Source organism: Trichogramma pretiosum, unplaced genomic scaffold (genome assembly GCF_000599845.2).
Source record: "Trichogramma pretiosum strain Unisexual culture from Peru unplaced genomic scaffold, Tpre_2.0 scaffold46, whole genome shotgun sequence".
Taxonomy (NCBI): domain Eukaryota; kingdom Metazoa; phylum Arthropoda; class Insecta; order Hymenoptera; family Trichogrammatidae; genus Trichogramma; species Trichogramma pretiosum.
In genome coordinates, this window is record NW_019641609.1 from 660,580 (window position 1) to 684,799 (window position 24,220).

Genomic DNA, 24,220 nt, shown 5'->3' on the forward strand with positions numbered 1-24,220 from the left:
GAAACGGCACTCCGCAGCTCGCGATAAAGGACACAGAGTTGTGTAATTACGACGACGAAAAAAAAAATATTGAATAAACACGTGCGCCGCGACGAGAGCGTCGGTATTATAACGTAAATAAAAGTTTATCTCGAGCTTATTATTCACGATCAAATGCTCTCTCTGCTCGTTAATACACGAATTAGAGAGACACAGCGGCAATGAATTCGTGTCATAAAATAATATAAATTCTCGAATCGCTCGATTACTTACGAGCACGCGGGGGGAAAAGAAAAAAAATTGTCGCGTGCGCGCCTTGTGTCCGCCCGGGAATTCGAGTCGATAGCAGAGATAATCGAACTCATTTTCGTGCAGGATCCGACATGTCTAGAGGGAATTAAGAGCGCGCGTCGATCGACGGAGCCGAAATTTCTTCGTTTCGTGTGTCTCTCAGTAGTATCGTTTACCGTGCGCGTACTAACAGGAGGAAAAGTGCGCGCAATGACAATAACATTACCGATCCGCGCGGAGATTATGTAAAATGTTTTATCTCGGCGCGCAAATGATTCTTTTTTTCTTCAAATTTTTCCTATGACTCGGCGACGACGGCGGCGCGTGTAAAGTAATGAAACTCCAGTGCGCCCGTGTGTGTGTGTGATAGTTTTTCAATGCCACAAGGAGGGTTTATCGCACCTTCGTCTTTAATTTTCATAAGTCATCGCGCAACAATCGCGTTTGCGAGAATATAAAAATTTTAGTCCTATTGTCGTAGGCGCGGACGTTAATAACGAAAATGACGTGATTTACAGTGCTTCTAAGCTAACGATTGCTTTTTTGTGTTTTGTTTTTTTTCTTCGACGCTTCTGTACAGGATTGATTGACTCCCCGCATAGACTTTGCAAATAAGAGCTTTTCTTGAGGTGCTCACAACGAGTAAGTATTATTGTTATATTACAGATTTTTCTCGACTGCGCATATCGAGCTCATTATTTTTAACGTGTCCGAGAGCGCAAAAATATAAGCTGAAATTCATGTTTAGATAATAGCAAATGATTTTCCAATCCCGTCGAGAAACGTCCCGCGTCGCGCGACGATTGCTTATCGCTCGCGTGGCTTAACTCTGCTACTTAAGCTACTATTGACGATATAATAGATTTGAAGAGGAAAAAAAATGTAAGAATGTCTGTAACTATACAGATTGCGCAATAATTAGCCATCGACAATAGACCGATCTCGCGACAAAGAAGCAAAAAAGCTGACCCCGAAAAAGCGGGATACTGCGCCACGAGTTCGTGCTCGGGGGTATAAATACACGAATTTACATGTATGCCGTGATTATACACAGTCTCATTATCGGCAGATAAACAGTGTAAACAGCGTTACGAGACGTTATTTGTGTACAATACGTAATAAAGCAATACATCGAGTTTCATTCATGATTATGTGATGTGAATCGGCGCATCATCGATCCAAAAGATCGTTACACATAAATTTAAAGTATACCCCGATATGGGTGCGATGCATCGGGCTGGCATGCGTTACACTTACGTACAAACGGCGGCGGCGTCAGCAGCTGTATTACCTGAAAATCATTTCACTTTTACGATACTATACGTAATGATACAGCAAAAGAGTATTACCAATTGCGACGCGTGTAAAGACGTTTCCAGAATCTTACCGCTGCGGCGGTGCAACTATATATATACTGTAGGTCGTCGCGAGATCTGCATGGGTTTCCGCGGTGTGCGATCGTTAACGCACGCGCGTTTCGTAAAATAAAAAAAAAAAAGATATCTCTTCGCGCTTGTAACGTGCATATGTATAAGCGATAGTCGCCGCGGCGGCCGTGAAGATCGCCGACTTTCTCGCGCGCGCAAAGTCATTATGTAGATAGATTGGCTGATGGGCAGCAGCAACAGCTACTGTACACACATGCGGGTCAATGAGACATTTACACGACACTATGTGTGTTGCACCGTAATCGGCAAGTCTCGTTTTTTCCACCGATATAATACAACGTCGTCGTCACTATTACGATTGCTTTTAGAATTAGATAGTAGAGTTGACGCGATACATTCCTTTTGTAGTGCACGATCGACGCGCGCATAATAAATACGCATTATTATTGCGCGAATAAATACCATAGTAGACTCTATTTGTTATTCCAACTATTTGTTAAGCAATTTGTATGATGCGAACGCAGTGACGTATTGCGATATGACAGCCGTGTTCGTCCGCGTGCAGCAGCTTCCCCCATGCGTCGTCGTCGATGCATGCATCTCGATGACGATGATCTGTATATTATTCCTACGTTGACCGACAAAAAAATGGGATTTACGCGCGATCGTATTAATATATAGTATAGAGAGAGCTGTATCGCCACACGCATACACAATAAACAGATCGTCGTCGATCGCCTGCACAATATTATTCTGTTGTTTCGGAGCCAGCTCCTATAAAAATTTCCTCTCGCTTATTATTATGTACGTATTGGAGGAAATTTTAAAATTAACATTCAAAACACATAATGACGTTCGAAAGCGCGCACCACGTTGATTTTTAATGATCGATCTGCTTTAACGATCTGCATAAATTAGTGTGTTAAAAAAACAACATCTCCGGACGCCGCTGGACCAACGATAAATTCGGAGAATAGTAGCGAGTACAATGAACCATTGTTGCGTGGGATACGTCAAGATAAGATGATGGAGCGATGATCGATGCGTCGAACACCTGCACAGACTCGTTACTTAAATAGAGATTAATTAACACGGGGCCGCTTCTCTACGCACTACTGACCCATTGTCCTTTCAGTGCGTTACATCCATTATAAACGCATTCATGTTAAATTGGGCCTCCGAGCTCTATGGACCAATCGGTGAGCCGAGGCCCACGTGCGCGCGGGTTTTTACCACTGCGTCGATTTTTATGTTATATATACCTTAGGCGCGCGCGCACACAGGTGTCTATACGCTGTATATAAACTCGGAGACGTTGACAATTCATTTTCATATACATTATAAACGCACTCGCGAGCGGGGGGTCCATCTCGAGCGACTGTATCTCTCTCTCTCTCTCTCTCTTTCTTTCTCGACTGCGTGCGCGTGTGTTGTGCTGCACTGTACTCCGCGCGTGTCTGCGTGTGTGTACAAGGTAATAACTACTATATAGACGCCGGCGGATCTTGACGGTGCCGGTCAGATATCGCTCAAACATTGACGAGTCTACATCTCTCCCCGCGGATCTCGTCGACGACGGAGAGACACGTTACTTTGCTGCTACCTCGTATTATAAATATATAGTGTTGAATCGTGCGTGATCTTGTGCGGACTTGCATGTCACCCCCTGTGACACACGCGACGATAGCTGCGGGGTTATTTATTTTTTTCGTTTTGACTTTGATCTGCCTCAGTGAGTGGTTTACTTTTTTAATCGAGTGATTTTTGTTTATTTCTTTTAAATTTACGACTCCGCAATTCGGCGTTGAAAATTTTCCAACGCACGATTCATTATTTACCTTCGATTTACGAGAGACGTTGCCTTGATTTTTAGGTGCACATTAGAAATGGCTCGCACGAAATTTCACCTGTGTCTGCTGCTGCTTCAGCTGCTCGTCTATGGAAATTTGCTGGATGGTGAGTATCTTTTTTTTTTTCCAATTTTTATCGCGTAAATAAAATCAAATTGAAGAAAAAATTGGTCAATGACTCGTCTTCTCACGTATATATTTATATATACTCGCGTAGTTGAGATTGTATTTGATGAGACGATAAGCTTAATTTTAATCGGAATATTTTTCCAAATATCCGCTGAGGAAATTAAGTGAATTATAGAGACGTATTACATACGGTGTTGTTCATCCAATTATGGCTTTATTGACATGTTAACGCCTATTTTTTTTTTTATACAGCTTATCGCGTGCGCCGCCGACAAATCCGTTCTAATTTGAAGAACAGGCTTAATCTGCTTCAGCGATTTTGTCATTAGCCAGAAAATATAATAAAAATCATTGTCATCGCGTCGCGACTGTACTACAATATTTTGACTCATTCATAAAAGATGTATTACACGTGCCCCAATTATCGTTATTGCAGCTCGTAAAGCGGCAAGGTCAGCCTCGGCAGCCACCCCAGCAACGATCGAGGCAGCAGCCGCCGAGCCCTTCTGGCTGGATCCGGAGGAGCTGAGCGAGGAAAGCATCGACCTCGTCGACTGGAGGCAGCATCCCTGCCGGCGCGAATGCCGCGACAACGAGCCGGCCATGGAGTGTCGTTACACTTTTCACATCGAGCACTACTACGCGATGAGCAAGGCCTGCTACGACTGCCCTTACAACGTGACGGACTGCGCGAGGCCGCACTGCATCCCGGCGGACGGGGTGAATCGGCCACTGGTCGTGGTCAATCGGCAGATGCCCGGCCCTTCGATCGAGGTAAAATAACAATCGAATATATTTACTTTTTTCTATCGCGCATATAGCTAGGGCTTGTGCATTCGCACGGGTGCGTATATTATAATACACGATTACCGATTACCGATTACCGATCACGCGCCGCGATTGCGAAACGTTTACCAATAAAGCACGTGATCGGATTTTTAGCTCGTTAAACATTTCTTATATACGTAATAATAATAAAAGCGCGCGGCGATAGACATTGTATAGCTGCGAGCGCGACTAATATTCACTAATTACCCCGCATGTATATATAATACTAATACTTGATTATTTATGCGCGAGATTGTGTGACTGCGACTGCGGGGACTCCACCGCGCTTATCTGTCTCTCTCTCCCTGTCTCTCGCTTATATTATATATTATAAGCGCGTCTGTGTGTGCGTTGCAAAATGTTACGTTTATTGACACGCATATATTTATAAAATACGTTTATTGAGCGATCGACTGTACATTTGTACTCGGAAAATCCGGTTCAAGATTCAGCCCTGCCCATGCGTAGCGTCACCGGAAAGATCTATTGTACTTTTGACTTTTGAACTTACTTCGGAGGATTTCTTTTCGTTGCAACGATTAACAAATCAAGCGCGTTTCGTATGGAAAATTAGACACATTTGAATTTGAGTTTTTTTCAGTTTTAAAGAAATCGAGACACACTTATGACAGAGACATCGACATCTGCTGTACGCATCCATAAAGAATCCATAAAGAATCATAATCGCGAAGTCATATAATCCACATATATTGTGATATAAACAAAAATAAACATTGCGACAGAGTCGCAAGCAACAACGGAGCAACGAGTTATATATAATGTAGGCAAATAATATTATAGCTCGCTTAACATTGAATTTTTGCTCGCGAGCCACATAATTTCATGTAAATTATCCTCGCGAGCTTGAAAAATAGTCTTTAAGGTCGGGGAAAATATGCGAGTATAACGAGAAATAGCCACGCAGGAAAAGCAGCAGCAGTCCATGTACAAGCGCACGTACGCACGAACGTATACGTTTTGTACACCAAGGTGTTCACGACCTTACGAAGGTCTCGATCGGGATAAATTCTGCTCGCAATTTCGCAACGCGATCTTGTACTATATGGTGCACGAGTACATACATACTAACACAAAGATCCGAACTGACATTTGGCGCGCGTGATTGACTGCGTATACGTACATACATATCCTTTCTACGTGTATTACCCGGGGACCGACGGTCAGGCGGCGCTCAAGGGTAGTCGACGTTCACTTGGAAACGCCGAGTACTTGAGAAATCGCGCCCCACCTGCGAGACCTGTGCACCGATTCAATGCCAAGAAAATCGAGCATCGTAAGAACAGCGCCAAGGATAATTTAGACATTAAAAAGGCGCGCGCGCACACACACACATATACCGCTTCGCACCGCTTTTATTCGCGCAGCAGTGATGCTGCGATCGGTTTACGTGACTTTTTTACTCGATGAATATTTAGAGAACTGTTGGAGCAAGTGCGTCACGAAGATACACGCATAGCGACAAGTCGTGTCACACCGCACCCCAAATGTGTAAGCCGCAAAAGCTCGTTATAGATCGTTTCGGATTATATATTGTACGAATGAGTAATTTTTCTTGGATATGCGTAGCCGTGAGCGAGCACGAGGGAGGCATAAGAGTCGTGTGCGTTATTATTACACACGATACACGATTTTTTTTCCGGCGAATCGATTTCTTATAGTCGAGGTGGTTCCGGCTTCGAGCTGCAATTATATTCGTTATAATGGAGTAACATTATGATTCGCGACAGTTAAATATCTCAATATTATGGTACATTATAATACGATGGCTCGACTCGATCACATGTATAGATGCATGTAGAGATGTATGTAATAGATAAGAGGAATAAGACAAAAAAATTTTTTGATGAATCGGTCTTAATTGCGAGAGCTCGGATTGCCCGTTTTTTGTGTCAGTTCAGCCGAACCTTGAGCAGCGTTTCAATTGATTTCTCACGAGCTGCTGCACTCGTCGAGTATTGTAATACGCGTAAATTACCACATACATAAAAATCGTATCATAGGCATTGCTATTAAGCCTAAGCTCGAACAAGGAAAATCGGCAACGATCGGTATAACAACGTTTTAATTTTTCCCCATCCATAGGTATGCCAAGGCGATCGGGTGATCGTCGACGCGGTCAACATGATGCACGCCGACAGCACGACCCTCCACTGGCACGGCCAGCACCTGCGCACCAATCCCTACATGGACGGCACACCCTTCGTCTCCCAATGCCCCATCCTGCCCGGGGCCTCGTTCCGCTACGACTTCGTCGCCGAGACGGCGGGCTCGCACTTCTGGCACTCGCACGTGGGCTTCCAGCGAGGCGACGGCATGTTCGGCCCCATGATCGTGCGCAAGCAGCCCAAGCGCGACCAGCTGCGCAATCTCTACGATCACGACGAGCATCACCTCATCATCTCCGACTGGGATCACGAGCTCGGGCTGGACAAGTTTTTGGCGCATTATCACGGAATGGGCGATAACAAGCCGCCAAATCTACTCGTCAACGGGCTGGGTAGATTCACCAAGCTGGCGGACGAGAAGCACAATCGCACGGCTCTCATGCCCACTGCTACTTTTCGCGTTAAACAGGTACGTTATACGTTATGAATGATGCAACAATGGATGGTCACAAAAAATTATCTTACCTTCGGTCACAATGGAATCGTTCGAGCGAGAACAAAAAAAAAGAGCGTATCCTTCGCTGCTCCATAAATATATGTACCTGTATTTGTATTTTTACTGTCCAATCATCCTTTTAACGCGCGCGCGTGTACTTACTTACTTTTTTGTTTCCTTTTTACTCGAGTGTACATACGCGCAAATGAGCCCACCACCTGTTTGTACTGCACACGAATCTCGATGTAAGAAAAATCGATCGATCTTATTCGATTATAATACACAGGCGCTTAAATTAACTCGTTCTGCGAGCTCATTGTTCCGAGTCATTTTTTTCTCTTACTTCTCGCACGTGCGACTCTCTTGCATCCGGTTGCGTATTGCCCAAACAAAAATACAACTCCTTCATCTTTCGATTTTAACGTACACAGGGCTCTCGGCACCGATTCCGCATCATGAACGCCGAATTCCTCAACTGTCCGATCGAGCTGTCGATCGACAATCACACACTGTGGGTCGTGAGCTCGGACGGTCGCGACCTCGAGCCGGTCGAGGCCAGATCTCTGGTCACCTACGCCGGCGAGCGCTTCGACGTCATCGTCGAGATGGACCAGGCCGTGGCCAATTACTGGATCAGATTCCGTGGGCTGCTCGACTGCGGGCCGACCTTCACCAAGGCCTATCAGGTCGCGGTGCTGCGCTACGAGGGCGCACCCGAGGACGAGGACCCCGAGGCCGAGGTCGACTACGATCTGCCGGCCAAGGAAGCTGGATTGCTGGTAATTATCTTCTCTCTATTATTATTCTAAAAATAAGTATACGCGACGAAAATCAAAGAGGAAGAAGAAAAGAAAATTAGATGTTTAACGATCGTTCATGGAAAATAATAATGCTCATTATTGATTTACTACTAATATCTGCTTATTTCTGCAGCAAATAAACTCGCTGAACAAAGGAACGGAGACGGAGGAAATAATGAGCGTGCCGCAATTAGACGCTCTAGATAAAAACGGGATAGCCAACGATCCGTTGATAGAGCCCGATTACAAGTTTTACATATCCTATGACTTTTACGCCAAAGACAACTCGGAATTTCACCGCAAAAATCTCTACGGTTTTCATCAAGGTAAGAAAACTACTCGACACTCGCGTGTCTTATAATATATGACTGATGTTCCAACTTGCGCTCGTTTTACGCTTACATACATAGTGGCTCACAAGAGGCAGAAGGTCGGCACGCCGCAGCTCAATCACATATCGATGAAGATGCCGACGTTCCCGCTCATGTCGCAGACCGAGCAGATCGACTCGTCGGGATTTTGCAACAGCAGCACTGTGGAGGGTTGCGAAACGGACTACTGCAAGTGCAGCCACGTGCTACAAGTCAAGCTCGGCAGCGTCGTCGAGCTCATCCTCGTCGACGAAGGTAAGAAGGATTAAAACGACATTATTAGTCCGCGTAAGAGTCAGTCGCGATTACGCACGATTATGCACACACATAAGAGACCTTGTGCGGCAGTTTATTATACTATTAAGTTCAACCGGCGCAGCGTACACATGTAAGAGCCACGCGGAGGGAGAAAGAGAGAGAAAAAATTACACGCGCGATGGCAGTGTGCATTATATGGAAGCTGTAATTGCTTCGATAAATTGCCTCTGTGTAAGTGTGTATACACACACGCATGTATAATTCGGTTACACAAGAAGGCGCTGCGCTCACGTGCTTTTTCGCGCGCGCGACGCGCGTTTCAGGACAAGAAGAGAGAAAAAGAAAAGATTTCATTCAATTTTCCGCTCGTTACGTATTACACGCCGTACGAAGCACGTGTAACACACTTATTTTTATATTAAATTTATCTCATATACGTGTGTCTGTTTTTTCCATAAACACGGACAATTTTGACCGGTTTATTTTTTATCGACGCGCCGCCAAGTCGATAATATTAATTGCACTTTATGGCTATATTGTGTAATTCGTGTAATATGTTGCGGTATACGTACAAGTTAGTAATCGAGAGCTTATACATATTATATCGTGACGTCATTGCGAGAGAGAGAATATAATAATATTTATAAAATATTTTTCACGCTCGATCATCGCGCCGATCATCTCGTTATATTATAGACGATCGTTTAAACTTTTAAACTACGCGCGGTAGTTTGTGCGAATTGTTTAAATCGAAACGATCGACGCTCAATAAAGGCGTAAATTAAGGCGTAATCCCGGCGCGAGAGAATTAGAAAATAATCGATCGCGATCGAGAACATAAAAATTGCGTGCGGCAGCGGCAGCAGCCAATATTGAGTTAATTATCTATCTCTCTTTCGTCGAGTTGTTTAGTCAGAAATAATCATGCGTGTACACCGCGACTCATTACGGGTGGAGTGATTAGCATAAAATCACATATCCGCGTGCGAGTATACATATCCTTAACATCCTCAATTGTCATGATCGCGACGAAGCTGTTATACATTGTAAATCAATTTTACAATTAGCCATGTAACGACTGTGCGTGATTAGAATCAGGCCTCGCTCGCGACTCGTTTAATCAGCACGTGTGCCGAAGCTATAATATAGGCGTTTTTATCGATCCGGTTTTTTTTTTTTTTTTTTTATTCATTTGACTAATTTTTTTTATCATCGTGCACAGGTGTACCCTACGACGCGAATCATCCGTTCCATTTACACGGGCACGATTTTCGCGTGCTGGCGATGGAGCGTCTGGCGAGCAACGTGACCGTCGACCAAGTCAAGAGGCACGACGCCGAGGGACGCATCAAGCGGAAGTTCGACCGGGCGCCCATTAAGGACACGGTCACAGTGCCCGACGGCGGCTACACCGTCATCAGATTCCACGCCGATAATCCTGGTGAGTACTGGACACGCACAGCTTTAATCACGTAATCACGCGTGTGTGCAATTATTTCTCCGAATTTCCCGCATCGGAGAATCGAGCTCAATGTCTCGTAGAAAAAAAATAATAATCGCTAATGCCCATATGTGTCTTTTCAACAGGTTACTGGCTATTCCACTGCCACATCGAGTTCCACTCGGAGGTCGGCATGGCCCTGGTCTTTAAGATCGGCGAGCACGAGGATTTCGCCCCGGTACCGGTCAACTTCCCTCGCTGCGGCGATTACCGATCGAACGGCCTGACTACGACTACGACTACCACAACGACGACTACACCGAGGACAACGACGAGCAAGAGACCGGTAAAGATCGACAACGTCGAGGACAACGAGATCGGCTATCACGCGGAGAACGAAGTACGCAAGTCCATCGCTACGTGGCTTCCGCTGATACTAAGCGAGATTCGGGCCTACAATTCGTCCGGAACCATCGCGACCACCTGGTCCGTCTTCGGCTTGATCATGAGCCTGTCTTGGTCGCTCAGCTGATCGTCCTCTCGTATTATTACTATATGAATAGCTCCTCGTTTTTTTTATGCGAACGATGAGCGCATTGCCAATTGTACATATAGTCCCCCACCCCCCAAACTCGCGGACTTTTGTGAAAAGTCTCCGCGACGAAAGAACTTGTCAGTACTGTAATTTCCTGTTTATAGAGTAATTAAATTACTAAGATTGTAAGATAGATTTTTAAGATAAATTGACTTTTGTATTGTACATAGAGATTAGTGAGTAAGATTTTTTTGTTCTCGTCGTATTATCGCGGAGATGTTGAGAACATACTCTAAATGCGACTTGAAATGTATTTTTTATTTATAAATATAGCTCTAAGCTTGCTTATAGATTATTATTTTTCATAAAATAAACGATCTCAGTCGATAGAGTGAAAATCAAATAATCTTGCTCGTTTGCAATACCTTACTTCCCAAAATTTAAACAGCTCCAATAACAATTCTTCCAAAATGCATATTAAAATTAATGGTTCGAATTAAATCATTTTAATTAAGCTTAAAAAGGCGTAGAAAAAGTTTTTAGAGGCTATACTGATTTAATTCAAATTCAATTTCTATAAGGGCAAGAAAATTAATAATTCAACTCTTTTTTTTAAATTTATTTATTTGAAAGATTAATAAATCTGCAACATTGGACATTTCGATCAACGGTATCTCTATCATTATCTCTAACGCTATCGCTATCACCTTCACTGATGGTTTGTCCTGCAGCAGCCAAGCAAATGTGATAAAAATCTTCGTTCGTAAATCCTTTATCAACGATAATTTCACAGACTTCAACGGGAAGCCGATAGTGTATCAGTTCCGCGAAAGGATCCAGCGCCCAGCTCCGGAAAAATCCTCTCGACATTTTCTCGCTCAGATGAACGCCCAGAGCCCGTCTGGGCTTGTCGGCGAATTTCCAAAGATAGTCGTGCGCGAACCTGTAGCATTCCGCGTGCGTGAGCGATTTCGTTGCCTCCTTGGGTCGTAACTGGATCCATTCATGGAGCGACAGGTTCGGCTTTACCATTGTCCGCTGGGCTTCCGCCGTGTGCCTCTCGTCGGCGGACCAATGTTCCTCGAGATCCCCCGCCTTCTCGAACAGTCCGTACTCGGAAAACACTCTCATGATGGTCAGGGCGTCGCTGGGATCCAGATCGTATCCTCCTGCCTCGAGATGCTCCATCACCAACAGAGCACCGGATGCCAGTTTCAACTGCAAATTGCCGATAAATTCGAACGGCCGCTTCTTGATCCTCTCGTTGAAGAGACTCGCGGGGGGAAAAACGAAGCTAGACAGATCGGCGCCCCGAGACAAGAGCGAGGCGACTGAGTCCGGCTTGAGACTCGCCACGGCCCATTGAAGCGGTGTCCAGCCGTCCGCGTTGAGGACGTCGTGCCGCAACGATCCGTGCACCTCGACGACGGTCTCGAGGAACCTCTCCACCAGATCCTCCTTGTCGTCGCTGCCTTTGCCGCAAACGATGTGCAGAGGCGTCGATCCGTCCTCGTTGAGCAAATACGGATCGGCGCCCATCCTCAGCAAGGCCTGGATCACGTTTTTGTTGCTCCGGGATAGAGCAAATTGCAGCGGTGTCTCGCCCGTCTTATCCACGATGTCGACCTTCAACGGCTGATATTTGTCGAGGCTGAACCTAAGCAGCGTCTCCGCGAAACCGCCATGAAAGTCGGCCCAGGGAAGCACGTGCAAAGCCGTCACTCCCGCCTCGTTGGCCCGATGAGGATCGGCCCCCCTTCTCAGCAGAACCTCGGTCAAGCCTATATCGCGCGAGAACAGAGACCGGTGCAGCGGAATCTCGCCCTTCTCGTCGCAGGCGTTCACATCGATCGGCCGTTGAACGTCGTCCAGCATCTCGAAAAACTTCTCGACGAAGTCGCCGGTGGCGCGCAACTCGACGAGGAAGTGCAAAGCGTTCATTCCGTCCTTGTTGGCGAGATTCGGATCGGCGCCTGCTCTCAGCAGCAGGCCGACCGTCCGCCAGCACGGCAACCCGGACGAGATACCGGCCCGCAGAGCCAGGTTCAACGGCAGCTCCACCGAGGATCTGTGTCGATTGGGATCCTCCTGACCGAGCTCGATGATTTTTTCAACGGCCTCGTCGCAGCAAGCCAGGCAGGCCGCGTGAAGGTGCGTGTAGCCGGACACGTGGTCGATGTAATTCACCGAGAAATCGTCGTAGATCTTGAAGAGCCGTTGGATCGCGCGATACCCGTCGCTGCTGGTCCAGCCGAGGCGTCTCGCGGCCAGATGCACCGGTGTGGCGCGCCACGGACTAGGCTCGGTGCCTGCTGCTGCTTCGTCCTTGTAGCCTGTGCGGATCGCAAAGTCGATGAATGGAAATTGGCCCTCGTCTCTGTACTTCACGTCGTACGCCATCAGCCATTCGATCTCTTTGGCAGGAAAAATATCACGGAGATTCGGCAGTTGGCCCTTCCAATTGTAGATCAAGTCGTACAATTCAGGAAGAATCGTACTACAATTGGCAGCGTTTGCTCGCAAGCTCTTCAATGCTCGCAGGCTCGAGTCTTCGGGAACATAACCGCGTGATACCTCGTGGTCGTCGGAAGTGGACATGGTTCCAAATGCACTCGGGTACAATTAACACAATTAACACAATCACACACAAGGCTTGTTGTAATAAAATATTTGTTTATTATTTCACTTTTACAATCACTTTCTGCTGCGGTGGATGCGATCTATCTTTGTTGTATGACGATGTTGCGTTGTAACCAACGATGTGGAAGAATGCACTATACTAAACACGTGCACGTGCTCTAGAGTCAGAGAGAAAGTCAGAGATGTGAATGACACGTTACTCTACAAAGTTACAAAAGCAACTGAGCGTCGAGCTGCGAGCCGTAGTGACTAGTGGCGCTACTCGGCATGCAACAGCAGCGGAAGCGAGCAGGCTCATTGGTGCACTCTGAAATCTGAAAGTCCGAAGTCCAGATTATTACAGTGCTGCGTCTATTATTACAGCGCGCGAAAGATTCTCTATTTTTGAGAAGTCTATCACTCTAAATCCGAAAAAGTAATTTTCGAACCTCAAAAGAGCAAACAGTTTACTCCTTTCACTTTAACGCTAGAACTTAAAAGAGTAAAGTGAAAGGAGTAAACTGCGTCATTTACTCTTTTAAAAAGAGTAAATAGCGCAGATTACTCTTTGGAGGTTCGAAAATTACTCTTTCGGGTTTAGAGTGTACGGTTCTCATTCTTGTACGCGACTATAATCGCGCTCGTTTGTTTTTTATACGCTCATTTCATACGTAAAGAAGTTTCACTTCGAATTGTCATAAATCATCTTTGAATAAAAATAATAGTAATTAAGCCTATTGCACAACAATTATGCACACGTCTGGCGTAATAATGTATATAGGGGTCAGAGCTTCTCTACTATATATGCCGTATATAGCACACCTACATTAACATATCGGGTGTCGCATTTTCACACTCAAATGCAAATATACGATTGATATACCGATATATGCGCACCTACGGCTGTTACGTGAAATTCCAACTAGCTCAAGCGACAATTTCTATATTAACTTGCGCGCAGGGCTATTTTGGGAAATATCGTCGCGCCGCGCGTCGAAAAAAGCCCATGTCGCGCGCGCGCATCGAAATAGCCATAACAATCATAATAATAATGAGCGCCTGCGACGCCTCTCTCTTCTTTCTCTCCTTTCTCCTTCCTTCCTTCTCTCTCTCTCTGTTATGAGTTTTCGCCTATCTCTCTCCAGTAGACAGTCGCAGTGCACGAGGTAAACAGTGCGTGATACCCGAAATTACTCAATTCCTTAAAGACGCGCTTTTGCGAATGCGGTAAAGGTCAAGATCGCAGACACTTTTACACCGAGTGCTAAAATTTCTATGTGCGATAGAGAACGTTGCCGTTATGTTTTTCGATCGCTGCAAAGGTCGTCGTCAGAGTAAACGGTAGGCGCGCAAACCTATTATTATTGGTGAATTTATAGTATATAGTGCGACGAGAGAGTAGATCCATTTTTGGATTTGACACACAAGCACACGACAGTGCGCTCGGTCTAACGAGACTCGCGAGCATCGTCCATCGCCATGACCGACTCCAAGGTAAGTTGAACTTTTTTTCATCGCATCACCCGATTCGTGAATTTGTTCTTCTTTTTTTTCGATGCATGAAATTCCAGAGGTTAGGTGTGTGTAGGTGCAGGCAGCGGTACTGCTTTAATTATAATGACAAAAAAAATTACCGTGACTAGCTTATCTCTTTTCTTTCGTTTATCGATTACGGACATCGAATTAATTTGATTTATCGCTTTATCTGTTGTCTCTGTCAATTAGTGCGGACTGAATTTTTCTGTGCAATCGATCGTTTACAGTCATGATTTCGAGAAAAAGCACACACTGCTTTTATATACACAACATCGCACATCGTGGAATGTAAATTAGCTGTATATGTTGCGTAGTGCATACCTGCACGTGTATCGTACTCTTTCCTAAAGTATTTGGAGCATCTCTTGTGTTATTCGCCGTCTTTTATTACCGTTATCATGACAATATTTTATAGTTGCAATTAGATTTTGTACTTGAATTAAAATTCTTTGATTGAACCACGCACTAAAAAGAATATTTTGTTTAGATGGCTTCCATTGATTTAGATGAAAAAATCAATCGTATGAGATTGAAAAATGAAGAAATCAAGAGGAGATACGAGGTAAATTTTACAAGAAATTATATAATTATCCGTTGAATCACATTTATTTCATAACATAATTTTTCTTATTTATAGGAAGTTGAAGCAGACAAAAAAAGGGCAGCTAAAGCAAATGCTTTGGTTAATTTAGTACCATCTAAAGATTGGCCTATAAGAAGAGAGCCCCCTGAATTTTCTGAATCTCATGATGCTTCAACGAAGCTACCATATCATGGCAGAGATACTGTGAGGCCGCTATACCCAAGCGTACAAGATAGGCTTCAGCGCAATGCTAAGTATGGCCAGGTAATAAATGAAACCTTAAATTTACTAATCATAACAATTACTTTGATCAAAGAATCTAATCATTGTATTATTACAGGGCGATGGACCTCCTCCAGATCCAAAGTATAACTTTTTAGCTGATACTGAAAGAGAAACACAACTAATCAGTTTTGAAAATAAAATTGATGAAGACAAAAATACATTTATTAATAAGGCCCAGCGAGGAGTGCCACAAAAAAGAGAACGAGGCCCTGCTGCATCAACCAGAAGTGGCGGGAATAGTCAATCACACTTCAAAGTATGTCAATATGATATTAAATTGTGTAAGCAGCGTAATCAGCTTATGAGAATATTTAATAACTTTTTTGTTCTCGCAGGATGGCAGGACAACAAATGTTTTTCACAGTAGAGATGATCGGCCAGATTATGAAGCTTGGAGAGCTGAAAGAAACAAAATTGATGAAGCTAGAATCAATAGGCAAAAAACCGCTGAAGGGAATTGGAGAAGAGAATGGGATAATGAAAAGGTTAATTTATAAGAAATTATTCAACTTTTTCAATACGATATGTCATAAAAATAATATTTCATTCCAATTTTGTTTTATATTTCAGTCCAATGTAGAGAAAGAATTCACAAAAAAAGTAGAGTATAACAGAAATAACTCTAATACATATGAAAGAAAAAATAATTATCACGATGGTTAGTTAAATTTATGTCTAAAATTTTTAAATGCTAATAGTATATTAAAAATATTGAAACTTCGAATTTTATTAATGAATTACAATGGAAATGGAAACTAATTTTTTATTATTAGGTGATTATTCTCACAAAGGATATGGTGGAAGTCGCGTTTTTCATGGTTCACAAAGATCATCTGAACACCAGGATTACAATCGTCGATCACAAGCAAATAATGAATTCAGAAGAACCACCTCTGATAGGAAAGATACAAAGAATGAATGGTCTGATGATTCCAGTCAAGGATCACAGTGCAAGGGGTCATTAATGAGTGTAAAAGGTAAACAACTTCTATTAATTTACTAATATTTATTCATTTATACTTATATTTAACAAATTGCAGTGAATGCTCCAAGTATTGCTGGAACTGGAAGAGTTGGACCAAGGCAAAAGTCAAGAGTTACTTATAGTAGTCAACAGGATGCTGATGCAAGTTTTGAAACAAACAGTTACTCAAAACCTAAATCTTTTGATTATAGAAACGGAAGAGAATTTGGAAATCCTAATAAAGTAGAATTAAGATCAACTGAATTCACATCAAGTTTAAAAAATACATCAACAGCATTGCCTCAAAAAGTAGAAACAGATCAAAAAGAATTTAGAAAACACACTTACTCTCAGCAGAGACCTAGGCCTATAAGGAATTTAAACTCTGAAAAAATTGACAGTCTTGATCTCTCAGAAAATAAAATTTCAATCCAAAAAGGTCAATTAAATGTCACTCAGAATGTTAATGATGATTGGGACGTAGAAATGAATCCAAAGTCATCTGAAAGTATTGAAATGCCTGTTGGTCTGATCATATCTAATTCTAATCTTAAAAAAGAAGATACAACACCTCATCTAGACATTGATACCATTAGCAAAACCATGATTTTTGAAAATAATTCTGTACCTTCCATGAATTCAAGTGAAATCTTGGTAAATAACTCGAATGTTAATGTCGATAAAAATCTTCATATTCAGCAACTTGTCATGGACAATGAGAATTCATTAAATACTTTTGAAACAATTGCGACTTTTGAAGATAAATCTGTGAAAATTCCAGACAATATTGGTATTTTAGAACTTCAACCTGCAGACATTTCTGAAATCATTAGATATCATCAAAATACTTTTGAAACCATTGAAACCGTTGCAGTTAAATCTGATGAAATCGTTGACTCTGTTCTGCCTTATGAAAATGAATCTATTAAAACTGTTAACGCTGTTGAAACTTTTGAAGTTAAACCTGCAGACAATTCAAAACCCTTTGGAACATTTAGAGTTGAACCTACAGAAATTTCTGAAAGAATTGAAACTTTTGATGTTAAAACTACACAAAAATCTGAAAACATTGAAACTTTTGATGTCAAGTCTGAAGAAGTTGCTGATTCTGTTGAACCTTTATTAGATTGTTCTGTAAAAATTGCTGATACTATTAGAAATTTTGAAGTTGAACCTACAGAAATTTCTGGAACCATTGAAACATTTGAAGTTCAATCTGTTGATATCGCTAAAACTGTTGAATCTTCTGAAGATACATCTGTAGAAACTGCTGACACTGTTGGAATTTTTAAAAATGAATCTGAAGAATTGTCTCAACAAATTTTGCAGAGTCAGGAAAATTTATTAAAAAATTTAGTTGATAAATTAGCTGAAATTCCATTACCAAGTATAGACACTAACCAATTGGAAAATGATTTAATGAGACATGATGAGTTATTCAATAAAAATTCAGAAGAAAAAGTCATAACTGACAATTTTGAAGATGATAAAATAAAAGTTAATGTGAATCTGTTACTTATTGATGATGATGGCCAATTAGAAACTCCGATTATTCCTCAGAGTTCTGAATTAAAAGAAAACATTACCTCTGAAGATTCTTGCGTAGATAATCAAAATCTAGATGCTCCAGAGATTTCAAAAGATACAGAAGAAAATGTTTTGATAAGCCTACAAAGTGAAAGTCATGAACATAATATTGATGATTTGGACTATGAAGCAATCGTAACTGAAGATATGGATGTGAATCTATTACTTATTGATGATGATAATGGCCAATTAGAGACTCCGATTATTCCTCAGAATTCGACATTAATAGAAAACATTACCTCTGAAGATTCTTCCATGGATAATCAAAATCTAGATGCTTCTAAGACTTTAAAAGTTACAGAAGAAAATGCTTTGATAAGCAAAGAAAGTGACAGCCATCAACATGGTAGTGGTGATTTGGACAATGAAGCAATCATAACTGAAGATATAGACTGTGAAGATCAATCTTTTGTGGATGCTGATGAAGATTTTGTTGACGCCATTGATGAAACATATGATTTTGAAAATTCCAACACTGATGTATTCGATTCTCCACAAAAATCTTTTTATGACGCCAATAGTACGTCAGAAAAAATTAATGCAGCAGATGAACTTGAATCATCTAATAATCAAACTTTCGATGAATTCTCATCAGAGTTTAAAGAAACAATTGAAATAACCAAAGAACCAAATGATAAGATTGATACAATCTGTGATAATTCTAGTGCTACAATCAACGAACCTCCTACAACAGCCCTAAAAGATATTCTTGATATTATTTGTGATGAACAAACAATTTCTGACCTAGATAATACTTTTAATGAAATTCGAAATTTAGGATCAAATTTAAATGATAAAAATGCTGTAAAATTACAGCTAGATGAATTAGTTAAAGTATCAGAAAACATTGTTTCAAGTATAGCAGAAGAAAAAGTATTTTTGAATGAAACACAAGAAAATCCTTCAATAAAATTGGACGAAAATTTTGTTTCAGTTCAAGCAGAAAATAATGTAGCTACAAGTTTAGTTTTGACTGGAACAGAAGATAACGTTGCTTCAATTAAAGCAGAAGAAAATATTACCTCGCTTGAAGTAAAAGAAAATGTTTTAGTTGAATCTAAAGAAGAATTTTTTATTGAAACAAAAGATATTATCAGTCCTATTGAAGTGGGAGAAAATATACCTTCAATAGAAGTTAAAAAAAGCATAGCTTCACTCAAATTAAATGAAAATATTAATGCTGAATTAGACAAAGATGTTCTATCAGATCGATACCAAGAAAAAGTTCCGATTGAAACGGAAAAGAATGTTCCGATCGAAAATAAAAATATTCCAATTGAAGCGGAAGTTTCTTCCACTGAGTTAGAAGAAAATAATTCAATTGAAAAAATTGAAGGTAACTAGCCATAAAAATATTAAAATCATTTATTCTCAATATTATTTAATAATGCAGAGAAGAATTAGAAAAATTTATAAATTTTACTGGAACCTTGAAAAATCTATTTTAATACCATAATTACAAAAAAATGGATTATTAATTACTTACGGAACTAGTTATATCATTCAAGCTTTAAAAAAATGATTAAAACTTAAAAATAAGCAAACGTTTATGATAGTAACGTTGAAAAAATATAAAATAGATTTTTCTCATCACTGAGCAAATCATTTATGGTTCTCTTAGAGAATCTTGTTTTGATCGATGCAATAAAGGTTGATTAAATCTAATATTTTGAAGCACCTAAAAATTGAAGATTTTTCAATATTGCAATGGTTAAGAATGAAAAGTCTTTGAATTTTAGCAGCATGTTTATATCGAATAAGCTCAAATTTTATTCTTTAAGGATACACTAAACGGTGATAAACTAGCCAGATGAACTATTGTGATAAAATTAAAAATTGAGTCAAGATTTAACACGTATTTTGGTAATAGCTATTCAAAATGAAGCAGATTGTTTTAATTGTTTAGTTGAATCAATGAGGCTTGCTTATCTAAGTTTGGTGTAAAACAGCCATGCAAGTATATTTTCATATACATTTAAAGTCTGAGACGCTTCAGGCGTTTTTATACAACAATTTGCGAGTTGTAATTATTTTATATGAACAATGTAGTTAATCGATTCATCTATTTTCATCGCTTACAGCAAGTTTTTATAAAAAAAACTTAGGATTTTAAGCGAGTCAGTAATAGACATTGTGTTGGTGACTATCGTTGTATCTATTAAAATAGTTTGGTCAATTGGAAAACCCTATCAATATTGTAAGCTGTGTATTAAATACTAATCTTCGTAAAATTAATTTTTAAATGAAATAATTCACACAAACATAGTCATACGTAGACTGAGTTCTAGTTTGTATAAAATATGAAACTAAATTAAACTGAATCATTCACTATTAATTGTGATCACAAGAAATTTACGATTGTCATTCTTTAGTGCTAATACCACGTTAAATCAAATAGTTACACGGAGCACTTGCTCTAACGAAAATTGTGCCATCCGCTCAAGTTCCATACTGACATTCAGAAATAAAGTTTCGTCAATATTTGGCGATATTTTTCCTCACAACTGAAATTCCCGAACGTTTCCTGGATCAAGAAAAAATATTTATTCGTTAATTGAAAAAAAATAAACGGAGTTTACGCGATGTTGGCTGATATTTCAAAAATATCCTGATGTCATATTGTAAATGGAGCAATATGCAACTACGAAAATGGTATTTATAATAAGTGAATGATCCATAAGAAATATTTTTGTATTAATATTATATTTAAAATCAACATTAGATATCTTCGTCATTAATTGAATATACAATATAGATTTAAAAAAGTTATATCGATTTAAAATTAGTACGAGTAAAGAAAATTTGAAATATTGTGTTATATAAAATAACAATAATTATAAGAAATATTTATGTAAGGTTATCCTTTTTTTATCGCAAAAATAATGTATTTTTTGCATATTTTTCCTTAAATTGAATTATATTTTTTCCAGATCATATTAATTACTTACGTTTCGACATGACTAAGTATTATAATTTATATTAAACTATAACGTTAATTTATGCATTTTTATAGTTTATTATTAAAAATACTGACGTTTATTTTATTTATTTTTTTATTAACTTTGGTTATTAAATTGAAATTACGTTGTTGATTGTAAAAATATTTTCATTTATAAAAAAAAATGATTAGAAGCAATAATTTCAATGCTTACATTACTAATAATTAGTAATTTTACTCAACATTGTAAAATGGGTAATAATAAAAAACAAAAAAACAAAAAAAACTCGTCCAAATGGATCCAGATTATCAATGAAGTCCACTGCAACTTTGTATAATTATTCAGAAGTTTAACATTTTAATGAAGATTGGATTGTTATTGAAAATAAAAATAAATAAATATGGCTTGTAACAACAAAATCGAAAATTTCTTTTTTTGCCTTTTTAAACTCTTCAATCGTGAAATTAATGTGATGGATGAGATTTACATGATGCTCGAGCTAATTTATCGATAAACAACAGTCGCGACAAGTGGTGAGATTTTCCATGCACTTTGGAACCGAATGGCTGATGCATATACTTCCGTTTTATTCCTTTCGAGTTAATTCTGTTTAAAAATCATTAAAATAAATATTTACTTTAACTCAAGCGAACCAGTTTAAATAATTATAATTTTATTTTTATCTCATAAAAATATTTAATTATTTAATTTAAGATACGATCGATGAACGAAACTATGTCAGAACACGATGTATTCATGTATGAAAACTAGATTTTTTATATGAAAAAATTTAATTAGAGACAAAAATATTATAAAATATTAAATGATTTTCAATTTAGAAGTACATGGTTAGATTCGAATTTTCACGCACTGTATTATTTGTCTCTATAAACGAGTTAAAATGAAAATTTATTTCCATCAATCTTTTACTCATAGTAAACTCAATTCACCTTGTATCGTTATTCGGAATAAATGTGTCTCCAATAGTGTCAAACACTAATTGAAACGAGTTCCTGATGGAAATTTGTGAAAGAAATCCGAATTCGTTATCGGCAACGATTATCTTACATTTGTCTCGTTTAACCGATAGGACAAATGCGACTTCTGTATTATTTTTGAGCTTTATCATCATGCTGAAATGTTATGCATAAACATAAAGCTCGAGCAGAGCTGCGAACAGGTGCAGTATACAGTGATTTACATAATTTGTGCAATGATTTGTGTGAGCCGCCACGGCGGCTTAAGCCTCCGGCTCGAATGTCGCGAATCGGTATAAAAGCCGGAGGAAATTGTGAAAATGTCAGATTCAAGCAAGACATCGATCAAGCAGCAATATGAAGTGTGTACTGTTAATTGTGGGCTTCGTGATTGTAGCCAGCGCATTAGCTGAGCCTAGTAAGTCGACTCCAATAAAATTATTTAATTATTTAAAATTTTTTAAAAATTGATAATATTAAAAAATGTCACTCGCCTTTGCATCCTAGATGTAGCTGTAGCCAACTCGAAAGCCAACGCACAGGCCGTTGGAAACGGACGCGCCAATGCCAACTCCAAGGCCAAGGCTCTGGCTCAGGGCCGCCAATCCGAGGCCATCGCCAATTCCCAAGCCGAGGCCCTGGCCCGTGGAGGTCGCCATCGCCGCCCCAGGTCCGTCGCCACCGCCAACGCCAACTCCGAGGCCGTAGCCGTCGGTAACTCCGTGGCCAACTCCCAAGCCAAGGCCCAAGCCCTGGCCAAGGGACCCAAGGACGTCGCCCAAGCCAACGCCAACTCCAAGGCTCTCGCCGAGGCCAAGAAGGGAGGCAAAGCCGTGTCCAACTCCGTAGCCGACGCACTCGCCAAGGCCCAGGGTGGATCCAAGGCCCAGTCCAACTCCAACTCCGAGGCTCTGGCCAAGGCCCAGCGTGGCGCCAAGGCCCAGTCCAACTCCAAATCCGATGCTCTTGCCGTAGGATCTCAGAAGGGCAACGCAGCCGCCAACTCCAACTCGAAGGCTCAGGCCCGAGGCGAAGGTCGTCGCGACAACGCCGCAGCCAACTCCAACTCGCGCGCCGAGGCCCAGGCCAAGCGCGGCGATGCCCAGTCCAACGCCAACTCCGAGGCTCTCGCCGCTGCCCGCGGTCGTCGCCGTGAGCGCAGACCATCCCACGACGGTGGTGCCCAGGCCCAGGCCCAGGCTAACGCCGACGCCATCGCCGCCGCCCGCGCCGCTCGCCGTCACGGACGCCGCCCAAGATCGGTCGCCAGCGCCAACGCCAACTCCGAGGCCGTAGCCGTCGGCAACTCCAAGGCCAACTCCAACTCCAGAGCCGAGGCTCTCGCTCAGGGTCGTCGCGGAAACGCCGCTGCCAACGCCAACTCCAAGGCACAGGCCATCGCCAAGCGCGGAGGACGTGCCAACGCCAACTCCAACGCCGAGGCTCTCGCCAAGTCTCGCCGCCCCAGATCCGTAGCCGAGGCCAACGCCAACTCCGAAGCCGTAGCTATTGGTAACTCCCAAGCCAACTCCAACTCGAAAGCCAAGGCATTGGCTGCCGGACGCGGAAACGCCCAGGCCAACGGAAACTCCAAAGCTCTCGCCCAGGCCAAACGCGGCGGACAAGCCGTAGCCAACTCGAACGCCGACGCCCTCGCCGAGGCACGCGGACAACGCCGCCACGGACGCAGACCCAGATCGGCCGTCGCCAACGCCAACAGCGAAGCCGTAGCCGTCGCCGCGGGAAAGGGTAGCCAAGCCCAGGCCAACTCCAACTCCAAAGCCCAAGCTCTGGGTAACAACTCCCAGGCCAACGCCAACTCCAAGGCCAAGGCCCTGGCCAAGCGCGGAGGACGCGCGCGCTCCAACTCCAACGCCGAGGCTCTCGCCCAGGCTCAGGGTGGACGTCGCCACGGTGGACGCCGCCCCAGATCCGTGGCCGAGGCCAACGCCAACTCCGAGGCCATCGCCGTCGGTAACGCCGTCGCCAACTCCAACTCCAGAGCCAAGGCTCTCGCCGGACGTCGCGGTAACGCCCGCGCCAACTCCAACAGCCGCGCCCAGGCCATCGGCAAACGCGGAGGACGCGCACGCGCCAACTCCAACTCCGACGCTTTGGCCAAGGCTCAGTAAACAACATCAATCGATTCAATCAATTTAGCCTTCAAGTGACGAGATGAAATTCACCCATTTGTTTCGTTGTATAATACAATTTTTAAAGATAATTCTGCCTCAATAA

The 24,220-nt window shown here is 41.8% G+C and overlaps 3 protein-coding genes across 4 annotated transcripts; all 3 read left to right on the forward strand.

Annotated features, from left to right (window-relative positions):
• Positions 1-427: 427 nt before the first annotated feature.
• LOC106654855 (laccase-1-like) lies at positions 428-10,856 on the forward strand. 2 transcript variants are annotated; one of them, XM_014374934.2, is made up of 9 exons: positions 428-912; positions 3,532-3,614; positions 4,074-4,411; positions 6,569-7,060; positions 7,519-7,866; positions 8,021-8,213; positions 8,298-8,513; positions 9,739-9,957; positions 10,104-10,856. In XM_014374934.2, exons 2-9 carry the CDS (start codon positions 3,545-3,547, stop codon positions 10,487-10,489), a joined length of 2,262 nt encoding a protein of 753 aa, XP_014230420.1. In that variant the 5' UTR covers positions 428-912; positions 3,532-3,544; the 3' UTR covers positions 10,490-10,856. The 2 variants fall into 2 exon arrangements, with proteins under 2 accessions (XP_014230420.1, XP_014230421.1); XM_014374935.2 differs by lacking the exon at positions 428-912 and adding an exon at positions 3,176-3,390.
• A 3,379-nt stretch (positions 10,857-14,235) lies between these two features.
• LOC106654854 lies at positions 14,236-19,444 on the forward strand. The gene is made up of 8 exons (XM_014374932.2): positions 14,236-14,605; positions 15,135-15,209; positions 15,285-15,494; positions 15,571-15,771; positions 15,851-16,000; positions 16,086-16,173; positions 16,289-16,492; positions 16,556-19,444. Exons 1-8 carry the CDS (start codon positions 14,591-14,593, stop codon positions 19,408-19,410), a joined length of 3,798 nt encoding a protein of 1,265 aa, XP_014230418.1. The 5' UTR covers positions 14,236-14,590; the 3' UTR covers positions 19,411-19,444.
• Positions 19,445-22,184: 2,740 nt separating this feature from the next.
• On the forward strand, positions 22,185-24,147 carry LOC106654484 (electron transport complex subunit C-like). The gene is made up of 2 exons (XM_014374403.2): positions 22,185-22,400; positions 22,490-24,147. Exons 1-2 carry the CDS (start codon positions 22,340-22,342, stop codon positions 24,112-24,114), a joined length of 1,686 nt encoding a protein of 561 aa, XP_014229889.1. The 5' UTR covers positions 22,185-22,339; the 3' UTR covers positions 24,115-24,147.
• The last annotated feature ends 73 nt before the right edge of the window (positions 24,148-24,220 follow it).

Bases quoted from the DNA above. Each gene is read 5' to 3' on its own strand.
- LOC106654854 (XM_014374932.2), top strand. The intron at 15,772-15,850 runs GTATGTCAATAT...TTGTTCTCGCAG, and splicing joins ATAGTCAATCACACTTCAAA to GATGGCAGGACAACAAATGT. The intron at 16,174-16,288 runs GTTAGTTAAATT...TTTTATTATTAG, and splicing joins AAAAAATAATTATCACGATG to GTGATTATTCTCACAAAGGA.
- LOC106654855 (XM_014374934.2), top strand. From the start codon at position 3,545: ATGGCTCGCACGAAATTTCACCTGTGTCTGCTGCTGCTTCAGCTGCTC. The intron at 7,061-7,518 runs GTACGTTATACG...TAACGTACACAG, and splicing joins CTACTTTTCGCGTTAAACAG to GGCTCTCGGCACCGATTCCG. The intron at 8,214-8,297 runs GTAAGAAAACTA...TTACATACATAG, and splicing joins TCTCTACGGTTTTCATCAAG to TGGCTCACAAGAGGCAGAAG.
- LOC106654484 (XM_014374403.2), top strand. From the start codon at position 22,340: ATGAAGTGTGTACTGTTAATTGTGGGCTTCGTGATTGTAGCCAGCGCA. The intron at 22,401-22,489 runs GTAAGTCGACTC...TTTGCATCCTAG, and splicing joins CAGCGCATTAGCTGAGCCTA to ATGTAGCTGTAGCCAACTCG.